The 12,189-nt window shown below is 41.1% G+C and overlaps 1 protein-coding gene across 1 annotated transcript in view; it reads left to right on the forward strand.

Moving 5' to 3' along the window:
* Positions 1-1,178: 1,178 nt before the first annotated feature.
* The window catches only part of fn1a (fibronectin 1a), a 34,073-nt gene continuing 23,062 nt past the window's right edge, over positions 1,179-12,189 (forward strand). Inside the window, exons 1-11 of the mRNA XM_034693943.1 lie at positions 1,179-1,482; positions 2,248-2,373; positions 2,486-2,623; positions 2,943-3,074; positions 3,793-3,930; positions 4,880-5,038; positions 5,438-5,635; positions 5,724-5,906; positions 7,455-7,631; positions 11,418-11,573; positions 11,922-12,050. Coding sequence (XP_034549834.1) covers positions 1,353-1,482; positions 2,248-2,373; positions 2,486-2,623; positions 2,943-3,074; positions 3,793-3,930; positions 4,880-5,038; positions 5,438-5,635; positions 5,724-5,906; positions 7,455-7,631; positions 11,418-11,573; positions 11,922-12,050 — 1,666 coding nt within the window. The 5' untranslated portion in view covers positions 1,179-1,352. The remainder of the gene's footprint in view (positions 1,483-2,247; positions 2,374-2,485; positions 2,624-2,942; positions 3,075-3,792; positions 3,931-4,879; positions 5,039-5,437; positions 5,636-5,723; positions 5,907-7,454; positions 7,632-11,417; positions 11,574-11,921; positions 12,051-12,189) is intronic.

Here is a 12,189-nt window from a genome sequence, read left to right on the forward strand (position 1 = left end):
CCAAAAGAGAAAGTCAGGAGAGAATAATCAACTGAGCAGAAAGGACAGAGAATGATCCAGAGAGTGGAGAAGAGCAAGAAGTGAAAAAAAGATTGACCTCTTGACTTGCACATTTCAGGAGTTAGCTTGTTTCACTGATGTATCAGTTCAATAAAACTCCTGGACATATAAACGCTTTCCAGACATTGAAACCCTGAGCTACTGGAGACTGTCCAGACGCTGACGCCATTGACCTAATTCCTGCAGATCTCTCCCAGGACTGTATAAAACCTATAGGCCAACAGACTGCATCTTGTCAACCTCCTGCAGCAAGATGGTGCTGCTACACTGACCAATATGAAGCCAACACTTTTACTAGGCAAGGCACAGACATTTTCAAGGTTGGCATGAATCTTTTGCAACGATAAGTTATCAAGGCTTATCAAATAGTTTCACACAGGTTTTAGACTTTCCACATGTAGTGCATTTCATTGAAGTCAGCAGGGTGCTGAAGTGTTCTCCTGCAGCTGTAAACAAACAGTTAACGTTTGTCCAGCTAGTAGACTCCAATAAAAACCAAGTCCAGCACAACATGCACAAAACATTAATTCAAGCAGACAACAAGCACGCCAATGCTTGAAAAAGTCAACTTACAAGCACACCTGGGACTCTTTAGGCACAATCTTGGTAGTCATACAACAAGTGACTAAGGAAACAGTTAAATTAAAGGATGTTTGGGTTTGGGTTTTCTCCCTGGATGTAATCTCTAGAGGGGGAGATGAGAAAAGGTCTGTGGATATGTGGTGAAAAGCGTCCATAAACCCAAATGTTCACAGTATATGGGTGGGCTGTGGCCAGGGCTTTAACGTTTAGGACCGGGTGGGGTGATCAATTATCAAATGGGATATTGTCTCCACATAGTGATTTCAGAGAAATCATGAGGTTTGTTTACCTTGGTGTTGCATAGAGACAACCATGGCATCTTAAAACAAACCTCTCTGTGTTAGCTCATGGTTAAAAAAGGAGGAAGAAGAGTTAACGAGCCGAAATTTGCGTAATCATCTTTGCATCGTAAAAACTTTCTGTGCCTCACTTCTTCGACAAGCTGCGTGGGTTGTCGGTCTCTTTGTTGGACCTCCCTCCTCCGGCTGAAGCTAAGCCATGCCCAGATAAATCACTCCCCCAGACTGTTAACCTGCACACTGGGGCCGGAGACCGGAGAGGGGCGGACTGATCTGGAAGGTAGGAGCGCGACATAACATAAAAGTTTGCTCTGGAACCGACTTCTCCCCGTCCCTGGTGAAATATACTTTGCACAAGGAGCACCTGTAACCACAGTCTGTACAAAAAAAAAGGGGCTGACATTATACAGTATGCCCGGCAGCACCATAGCCAGGGTGCTGGTTGCGCTCTGCATCGGGAGTGCGGTGAACTGCATGCCCAAAGGGACGCACAAGAATCGGCGACAAGCGCTGCAGCATCAAACCAGCTCAGTCTCTCAGGGTGAGTTCTTTTTTCCGCAAGAGCATCTGGTAAAGAAAAAATCTGCCAATTTGATGTTGCAATGAATGATTTACAGATCAATGTGTTGTGTTTTTGATCGTGTGTTTGAACCTTTTAATTCTACTTTGGAATAAAGCAAAATCGAACCTCTAAAACGTATTTCATTGCGCACATCTTGTCTCTACTAAGTGATGTGAAATCGTTTAATCGTCCCTTTTGAAAAAAAGATAACATACATTTAGATAACCTAGTGCCATTTGTGTTTGCTTATGTCACATTGACTGTAATATGGTTATGATTTTGGAGTCCCAGTCCCAACTCCCAGATCTTTCGTGGTCCCCTCCATTCAACCGAGCGTGCATGCTGCAGATCAAAGCTTCATGTGACAGAGAAATACAAAGTATTGGCTTTAATTTTAAACTTGAAAAGAAGCAAGAAAAAAAAGGAGAGATGTTCATGTGAAGTCATGGGATGTGAACAAAGAGCCAGCCTGGTGGGGGGGAGAGAGAGAGAGGGATAGAGGGATAGAGAGAGAGAGAGAGAGAGAGAGAGAGAGAGAGAGAGAGAGAGAGTAAGGTGTAGAAGTGCGCACTGCAGCTGATTTATTACTCAGCCCTGGGGGCCTTTGATGTGAAGTTAACACATCCAGGGTCAATTTCACAGACATGGGTGAAGTCCTGTCCCACAATACAATGTTTATTCAAATGTAGGACTTGCTTACTTTGGTATTAATCCCTTTTTTTTTTGCATTTTAACCTGTAACAGAAGGATGCATTGAGAATGGTCATTACTATGCTGTTAATGACCAGTGGGAACGGCCATATTTGGGCAGCACTCTGATCTGTACCTGCCAGGGAGTTGCTGGCATAAAGTGTAAAAGCAAGCCTGAAGGTTAGTTGTGTGTTTCTTTGTGTTTTTTATGTGTCCACAAATATTTTTTGTATCATTTCCCACAGCAGTCCATCATCGGTGTATCATCTTTTTCATTGTTTTCTCACTGTAGCAGAGGAAAGGTGCTATGACAAGGTCAACGAGAAGCACTACACCGTGGGAGAAACCTACGAGAGACCTAAGGATGGCATGATCTGGGACTGTACCTGTATCGGCTCTGGGAGAGGCAAGATCAGCTGCACCATTGCCAGTAAGTTTGTTAATTCAGTGAGAGCCTGCTTTACAAGGAGCTGCTCTGCTGCCATTAACTCTGCTAACCCCAGACCCCACATCCCACCTAATGTGTCTCTGTGTATATCCTGGTTTCCCAGGCTGATGCCAGTAAACTGCTTAATCTCCATATTCTCCACAGCTGATTAGCAGCCGGAGCTGTGCAGCTGTTAGCAGTTAGCCGGGGGGGTTTGGATAATGGAAGAAATGTCTGAGGGTGTGTTTCTTTGCCTTTCTGTGCAAACCCTTAAACACACATTAATCTCTCTCTAAAATCCTTTTTCCTTCTGTCTCCCCAGATCGCTGTCATGAGGGTGGGGCTTCATACAAGATTGGTGACACCTGGAGGAGACCCCATGAGACTGGAGGCTACATGTTGGAGTGTGTCTGTCTGGGTAATGGAAAGGGAGAGTGGACCTGCAAACCAGTCGGTGAGTCACTCAGACAGTCAGCGACTAATGGATGACTGTATTGAAGCTGATGAGAAAAATGTCTGAAACTTCTGGTAAAATGCCATACAATTTTGTATGAGATATGTCAATCATTATCCATTACTCAAACTCTATATCCAGGCTCATTATTTAAAGGTGCAGTGTACAGAAATTGGTGGCATTAAGCAAACAGACTTAGTAGAAATTGAATATAATATTCGTACGTATGTTTGAATGAGTGTTTAATCACCTGAATGTAAAAATAGTTTGTTTTTTGTTCACTAAGATAGAGCCTTTTATGTTGACATAAGAGCGGGTCCCCTTACATGGAGGCCGCCATCTTGCATGGCTATGTTTCTACCACAGCATAGTACTGACAAACTAGTAACAGGCGTTTTTTGTATTTAGTTAGCTGCTGCTTGAAATGCACAAGTTGGAAGACAAAAATAAAGAAGAGTGCACAATATTTTGTATTAGATGTTTTGGTGGTAAAAACTTGACAAATGGGAGGAACATTTTTATCATGCAAAACATAAGCTTCATGTCCTTGAAGGCCACCGTCCCTTCACTGATGGGACAAGTGAGCAGGGGAGCGTTTCAATCCAGAATCTGACTGCTAGATAATGCTAAATATTCCCATTTCTCCACACTGTACTTTCATTAAAAGGTATGTTTGATCAAGGAAAAACAGTTTTTCACAAGTTTCTGTTTACTGCAGCTGAACGTTGCTATGATAACTCCGTTGGAACATCATATGTTGTTGGGGAGACATACGAGAAGCCATATCAAGGATGGATGATGATCGACTGCACCTGTATGGGAGAAGGAAGCGGACGCATCACATGCACCTCCAGAAGTAAGGAACCCAGTATTCTTCTTTTGGCAATCTCTTCCTCCCCTTCTTTATACACTCCTCTTTATCCATTGATCATGTCTGCTCCACTATACAGGATATATTTCAGACGGAGCATCTGAATAGTTATGACTTTAAAAAATGCAATTCGAAGGCCCAGCTTCATTTACCTAATGTGACTTGTTCAGCATTTCCTTATTTGTGTGCCTTCTCTCGTCACTTCACTTGTTGACAACAGATGACAAAAAACTGTCGTTAAGGGCCACGCAACTAGGAAAATGAACTTATCCACAGTCCCTGATGAAACACAGCTTACTTTGGACCAGCTCCACATGTCAATACACATATCATGATTAAAGATAGATGTGCTCTGTAGCCTAACTGGTAGAACTTCAGGGAAAATGCAGCTTGTGATTTGTCAAAGCATCTTTACAGGCTGTGGAGGAAATGGTTCCCAGTTGTGTTTCCAATTAGAACCATTACTTGCATTTTTAATGATGCTGGGTGATGTAACAGATTTAAATGAATGTCATTCAATGTTGACTTTTTGTTGCTTACAAGACTTCAGGGTGGCCTTGGACACTTTAGTGCTGGAGGTTGATCAATAAATTGTCACAATGCATATCTTCAAGAAGTTATCAACAAAGTCAGAAAGTACAAACATGCAAACAGCTGGAGGCCAGGAGGAGTCCTTCCCCACAGAGTCACTGCAGACATCTGTGCATGCAATCTGCACAGCAAACAACGACTAACTCTTATTTTGTGTTGACTTTGGCAGGTCCAACAGGCAAAAGCTGTGCTGCTCATTTTGTTGAGAAAGTTTAAGTCATCTGCTTTCATTGGATTTTTCTCCTATCAGACTCTGTGAAAGGCACCAAGAAACAGCCAACCCTCAGACTTTTTCTTGACCAACTTAAAATAAATGATACCTTCATCTTTTAATTTCTCCCAGATCGCTGTAACGACCAGGAAACCATGACCTCTTACCGTATTGGAGATACCTGGACCAAGTCAGACGCCCAAGGAAACCTGCTCCAGTGTCTCTGCACAGGGAACGGCCGAGGGGAGTGGAAGTGTGAGAGACATGCTTCTCTTCACACCACTAGCCTGGGTGAGAAATGATAATACCCCCTTCCCCCCTCCCTACCCTCTCTTTCCTGCTGTCTGTGAGGAGAGAAAAATGTTTACCAGAGACAGATGCAGTGGGGTGAAAGAGATAAGAAGTGCCAAGTGTCCAAGTGTTGAAGTGAGAAAAAGGTTTTTTCTAACACATGATCATGACCTCATGTGAAAGAGAGACTTTCAGCTGGGGAATAAAGAGGCAGAGATGAATCATGGTAAAGTTAGGGGAGAGGAAAGTCATCTTACACTGTACTCCAGTAAAGAGTCCACATTCTGAAATGTCTGTGTTTTAATTTAAAGTATCCTTCTAAGCTGCATCCTCACTTCATAAGGAAATGTATACTTGCATTATTGCTGCCCCTGTTCTAAATCTAACCTCACATTTCAGGTACCGGCTCTCGAGTGATCACCAACATCCAGCCTGCCGTCTACCAGCCTTCCCATGTGCCTTCCATTCCCCAGGATGGACCCTGCAGGACAGAAACAGGACTCTCTTACTTCATTGGCCAGCGCTGGATGAAGAACCAGGGGGCCAAGCAGATGATCTGTACTTGTCTTGGCAATGGCATCAGCTGTGAACAGTGGGGTAAGAGAAACGTACATGTGAATGAACAAATGAAACTGAGTTAGGTGATGAGCTCTCTGTCATACTCACTGTCACTTTCTTCAAACAGATGGACCAGCTCCGGTGTATGGTGGCACCTCAGGAGGTCAGCCCTGTGTGTTTCCTTTTGTCTACAAGGGGAAGACTTACCACACCTGTACCTCTGATGGACGCACTGATGGACAGCTGTGGTGCTCCACCTCTTCTGACTATGAGACCGAGCAGAAATATTCTTTCTGTACAGAGAAGAACGGTGAGCTGTGTAGACATTTTAAGGGGAAATTAGCAAAGTGTTAACACAGGTTACACAATTATTATTTATATTACAACCACCTTAATTCTGGAAAACAAACAGATAGTTTAGTCAGCTGTTGCTGATTAATAATTATGTGGAAAGTCTCTGCAGTCTGTGTCTGGTAAACACACTCAGCATGTAGTGCTAAAGTCTTATGTAAGGTTGTAGTTTTAACATTTGAAGATAAAGGCTGGGCCGAGTGTTTTCTTTTAGTAAGGTCAACACTTGTGGAAAAGGGCAGCTGTGTTAGCCAAGAAATCTGATTAACAGTGGACAAAAATGTAACCTTCCATTGAAACTTTCAAGAACTCGATGGACCTATAACTGTTGTAATGATTACACCTGTGAAAAGACAGCATGTATTTTCAGGGCTGTGAAGTAGCTTTTAGCATTGCAGAGTTGTGAACTTTGTCATCAACTCAACTCAACTCTCAACTCAACTTTATTTATATAGCACCTTTCATACATAGAAACATGTAGCCCAAAGTGCTTCACAGAGTAACAGACAGTAAGAAAACAACAGCAATGGTAAAATTATAGAAGGCATGAAAAAAGAAGAAATACTTAAAAAAGAAAAGAAAATCAACACAGTAAAATTAATAAAATAAGTAAGAGTGGAAATAAAAGTTAAAAATAAGGTAGAGTTAACGAGATCAGGTGAACACAATAAATAAATAAGATAAATAAATACATGTTAAAACAATGGTTTAGATAATAATGATAAAAATAATAAAAATGATAATAAAATAATAAAATAATAATAAAAATAATATTAATAATGATACTGATAATGCAGTCCAGGGCTAAAATAAATTACTCCACATTAAAAGCTAGATTAAAAAGGTAAGTCTTAAGTTTACTTTTAAAAACACCCAGAGAGCTCGCCGTTCTCATGTCCAGAGGCAAAGAGTTCCACAGCCTAGGAGCATAAAAACAGAAAGCCCTCTGGCCGGTACCTGTGTGAGACACACGAGGAACATTTAAAAGGGAAGCATTCGAGGACCTCAGTGATCGGGCTGGAACATAAAATGACAGGAGATCAGTGATGTATGGAGGAGCAAGGCTGTTAAGAGCTTTAAAAACAAGTAAAATGACTTTAAAATCAATTCTAAAAGAAACAGGGAGCCAGTGCAGAGTTTTTAAAAGAGGAGTTATGTGGTCAGTTTTCTTTCTCCTCGTTAAAACTCAAGCTGCAGCTTTCTGAGAGATTTTTTGGGCAGGCCCGTATCAAGGTTTGTTAGTGCATTATTAGTACTTTTATCTTTTGGTCAGGGGAATTCCTTTTTTGACTTTTGCTTCTAAGAATACACGGCTAATGTTGTATCAATGTTTACTAAAGGCTAGCTTTGTTTTCTGACCAATCTGAACTGGTAGATGAAAAAAAGAGCAGTAAAGTTTGTAACTGCCTTGGTATGAAGATTATACCATACATAGCTTTAGTTTGGATTTTATATCTAGATTTTTAATGTAGTTTTACTTGATTTTTTGTTGTTGTTGTTTCAACAGGAATTTTAGCAACACGTGGTGGCAACTCTAACGGTGCTCTGTGCCAGTTCCCCTTCCTCTACAACGGCAGAAACTACACCGACTGTACCGCAGATGGACGTAGAGACGGCATGAAGTGGTGTGGCACCACAGTAGACTATGATGGAGAACAGCGTTTTGGGTTCTGTCCCATGGCTGGTGAGTCTGCTTGTGTGTATGTGTGCATGTGTGTAGAAGGGGGCAGAAGGACTTCAGATGTGAGGATTAAGATGCTGACATACAATTGAAAACTATTTTAGGCTGTGCTGTATTTTACTTAATGTAATTTAAAACTTAAGAAGTCAGTTTAAAGGAAAACAGAGACTTTTAAAACTCTTCAGTTAAAAAGCATATGTTTGCAAAGCTGTGTAGTTTCTGGACGAGGTGAGACTTACGATCACGTTATAACCATATGGCACCGTTAAGTTCACACACCAGCTTCTAACAGATGTGTTAAGCCCTTTTACTTTGGAGTAATCCTATTTCAATGTGGCTGGATGTCAAAACAGAGGGGAAACCCTATTTCAGAATGTTTGTATACTCCAATGGATGAGCTTGCAGAGTGGTCGTGCAGCTCAGCTCAGTAGTAGCCCCAGGGGTCCTAACATGATTAGCTGATTACAAAGTCCCACCCTGTCTCAAGTGTGTCTCCACCCAGTATAAATCAAGGAGTTGACATTGCCTTTATAACAAGAGAATTGTAGGTAACCTTGTTTAATTTGCATGAAAACCATTATCAGAGTGATGTTAAAAAGAAGCCCGGGCTAATGGCTCAGACATAATCTAATTTACAGTTCTAACACCTTTCATTTATACCACAGGCTCATTCACATTGAAGTCCCTGCTGGCTTGTAAAAAGCATGCTGTTGTGTTGTTTAGGTGTCAATTAGGTCTCCATGGGTAACAAAAGAGACTGAAGCCAGTAAAACCCCAGGGGGTCATTGACACTGCCCTAATGTCTGTGGGCAGGGTAGGAGTGATGGAATGGTAATGATAACATAGATGCTGTTAAATGCAGAGAAAAACATTTAACTCTTAAGATGTCTAAAAATCAAATTGAGAAGCAGCTGCCTAGGCAAAGTCTCTTTAGATAACAGAGCCAGTTCAAACAAAGGAAAACAAGCTGTCACGATATATGTGCTTCTTTGGAATTCAGGTGAAGAATCAAAGCTAACACATGCCTTTAAACATAACTGAAAATGAAGGCTGACGTTAAATCCAGGCGCTTCTTAGATTGAAGTTCCTGAATGGTCTCGGTAAAAAGTGACATCATAAAACAAAATCCATAAATCTCAAGGCAGGTTATCCCCAGTTTACATAAGAAATCACTCTCCCCGCTGTCTTTATCTAAGTAGAGTCTGGCGGACTTCAAAGTGGACAGATAGAAGATGGAAAATTGTGTTTGGCAGCAGGCTGTAAAATGTGCATGGTACTCAGTGGAAACATCTACAGGACTCATCTGAGATAAGCAGAAGAGAACTGGGGCACTGGATTTGTTTAATCTCATCTTGAACATATCAATTGTAGTTTTTGTACAATGCAGGCAGCAGATGAGCGATCCTTTAAAGAATTGCAGACATTTGAAACTTGTTTAACTCCACTCTGAAGTCAGGGGGATTTTGCTGTCTGCAGATGATTAGAGTTGACAGATAAACATATGGAAGATCTATTGTGTCTCTTCTTGATAAACTGTGATTGCATCGCAAAGGACGGGCAATAGATTGTGCTTACTTTTTGATTAACCTGACACTTTTCTCTTCAGAATCGCTCTATATGCCTGCAGCAATCCAGAGCCCCACCTTTAGGCCAACACCCTGTTGTTAAAAACACCTTGTAAAGACTCAAGAGTGAAAGAACAGTAGCCTTTAGACAGTGTCAGAGCAGTCTGTCTGTGGTCAACCTCATCCAGCAGTCAAAGCAGCAGGGGGGCTCAGATATTGACATTAATGACTTCAGAGAGATCGTCAAAACAAACATGGTGCTTGAGATGTTAATGGTGGTACTTAAACATCAGTAATAGTCTGGAGCCCCTTCTCCTCCACCTGTAGCCATCTTCTGAAGAGATGGTGTGATAGGCTTATCTGATATCTGCCATGTGTAGTGCAACAGTCTCCAGCTGTGAGATGCATTCAGGGTAAACATTCATTATGCAAACTGCATAATAACATTATGAGATCCACTTCTCTATCTCTGCCTCAATAACCATCTTCAAAATCTGCTTTAAATTAAAACATTAAAATTCCAGACATTATATTTACACCAGATCTATGATGCTTCATTTTGATGGCAGAATTTTGGGCCAAATTGCCTCAAGGAAGCATTACTCACTTTTAAAGAGATAAATAATTGTTGGTTCTGTAAACATAGTTGAGTTGAGGACAAACATATTTAGACAGCCTTTGTTATTGGGATAGATTGGAAAAAGACAGAAGAATGTCCTTGAATGTCCTGATTTCACTTTGTGCAAACCAATAGATCACCCTCCAGCTAGAGACAAATGGGAAGAATGTGTTGAAAGCACCCCCACACAAGGTCTCCGATAATTATTTTAAGGCTCGCCATGCTGGGCACAGAAGAAGCATCATACTAATAAGGGAAAAATGTGCTATGCCACAGAACATTTGATGTGATTTGTACTCTTTGTTAGGCTTTTGAGGCGTCAAAAATAAACAGGGCAGCTAACAATACATTTAATAAAGGTGTTTTTTATTATACATTAATCCCAAGTCAATGTAATGCAACTACAGAAATGGGTAAAATAATAAAAGTCATAATCATAAAAAAAATACTTTAAAATAAAATCAATGCAGTAAAATTAATAAATAATTAAGGGTAGAAAGCAAAATTTAAAATCAGTTCAAGTTAAAAAGATTAGATAAATACAAGAAGTAAATAAACAAGACAAATAAATGTTGTTAAAATGTTAAAAGTAAATTACTCCAAATTAAAACCAGATCACAAAGGAAAGTTTACTTTTAGAAACCCAGAGAGCTCGCCCTTCTGATATCCAGAGGCAGGGAGGTCCAGAGTTTTGGTGCATAAAGACAGACAGCTATCTACTTTTGATTGCAACTTTAGTATAAAAAATACATCTCCATGCAATAATCCCTTATATGTAAACACATTTTTTAATTCATGCAACATAAAACATAAATCATAGAGATCAGATGTAGTGATCCAGTCCTTACTGATTGTTAAATTCAAGCCCCAGATCTTGTTGTTGTAGATCTCAAACCACCTTTCAATCAGGTACTTTTATCTTCTTATCCGTGTCCTAAATTCCAGCAGCTGTAATTCAATACACAGCCTTGTTGCACACCATGAACACCAAGTCTGAGGATTTATCCTGCAGAGAAGGAGGTGGTCTACCTAACTGTAAAATTTAGGGCTGGGTCCCAAGACAGCAGATCTTCCCTTTATCTTAACCTGACAACACTTTGTGAAGAGTTTTGCATGGATGCATGTGACTCTACCTGAAGCAATGTCAGTCAGAAGGTTTTAATACCTGGCACAAAGTGTAGATACTTTGTCCAGTTGAAAGAAATGGTTTCCCCTCACACACACAACCACACACAGAGTTCATGCAGGCCTCTGCATGCTCACCCACTGTCACCAACTTCCTGATAGAAACAAGAGACAGCTGTTTCTGGCTTTTAATTTAGGGAGATCTCCTTTCCTATGAGCACAGGGGTTTTGATGGTTTTATCACTCCCAGCCTTGGGTTGTAAATGAAGGTTATAATGAGTGATCTTGGAAGTTGATTTTTTACTTATTAATGCACTTGAGTCTGTTTTTAGCTCTGTGCCAGTAAGCACTGCCTTTGTTACCAACAAACGATACCTTCATGTGCATTTTGGTGATTCCTGGGTTTCTGTTTCTTGTGGTGTAGCTCTAAGCAAAAAGAATGCTATATGTGCTTAGTAACTTGTGTCCTGTTTGTTGTAGCCCAAGAAGAAGTGTGTACCAGTACCGAAGGGGTGATGTACCGCGTGGGAGACCAGTGGGACAAACGCCACGACGTTCTGGGTCACATGATGAGATGCACCTGCGTGGGCAACGGTCGAGGAGAGTGGAGCTGTGCTGCTTACTCCCAGATTAAAGGTGTGTTGGTGTAGAACCAGGAGAGACACAGAGGTCATATGTGTAGAGGAAGAAAAGGTGATTGAGTGGCATGTCAGTGTGGGGTAGTAATTAGTGAGTAATATTAGAATTTTGAGTGACGAGGTGAAAGGTCACATGCCGTATAATCACCCACCTGGCAAAAGATGAATAGACAGTGCACCTGCATCACACACACTCACACACACACACACACACACACACACACACACACACACACACACACACACACACACACACACACACACACACACACACACACACACAAACCTTACACACTTGAGAACTCACCAGTGTCTTTAAAAATGCATGTTTGGTTGTCCATTGCAGATCAGTGTATTGTGGATAATCTGACCTATGAGGTTAATCATACCTTCACCAAACAACATGAAGAAGGCTACATGATGAACTGCACGTGTTTCGGACAAGGGCGTGGCCGCTGGAAGTGTGATGCTATTGGTGAGTTTTACTTACATGTGCATCTTCAGTTTCAGCTCAAATGTTAACACTTCCAATTTAATAACCTGAACCCACTTTTTCACCCCTAATCGATCCATTCTGCTGTGAGACACACACATCCCCAACAGAAAGCCCTGAA

This window comes from Notolabrus celidotus, chromosome 10 (assembly GCF_009762535.1).
Source record: "Notolabrus celidotus isolate fNotCel1 chromosome 10, fNotCel1.pri, whole genome shotgun sequence".
In the NCBI taxonomy this organism is placed as follows: domain Eukaryota; kingdom Metazoa; phylum Chordata; class Actinopteri; order Labriformes; family Labridae; genus Notolabrus; species Notolabrus celidotus.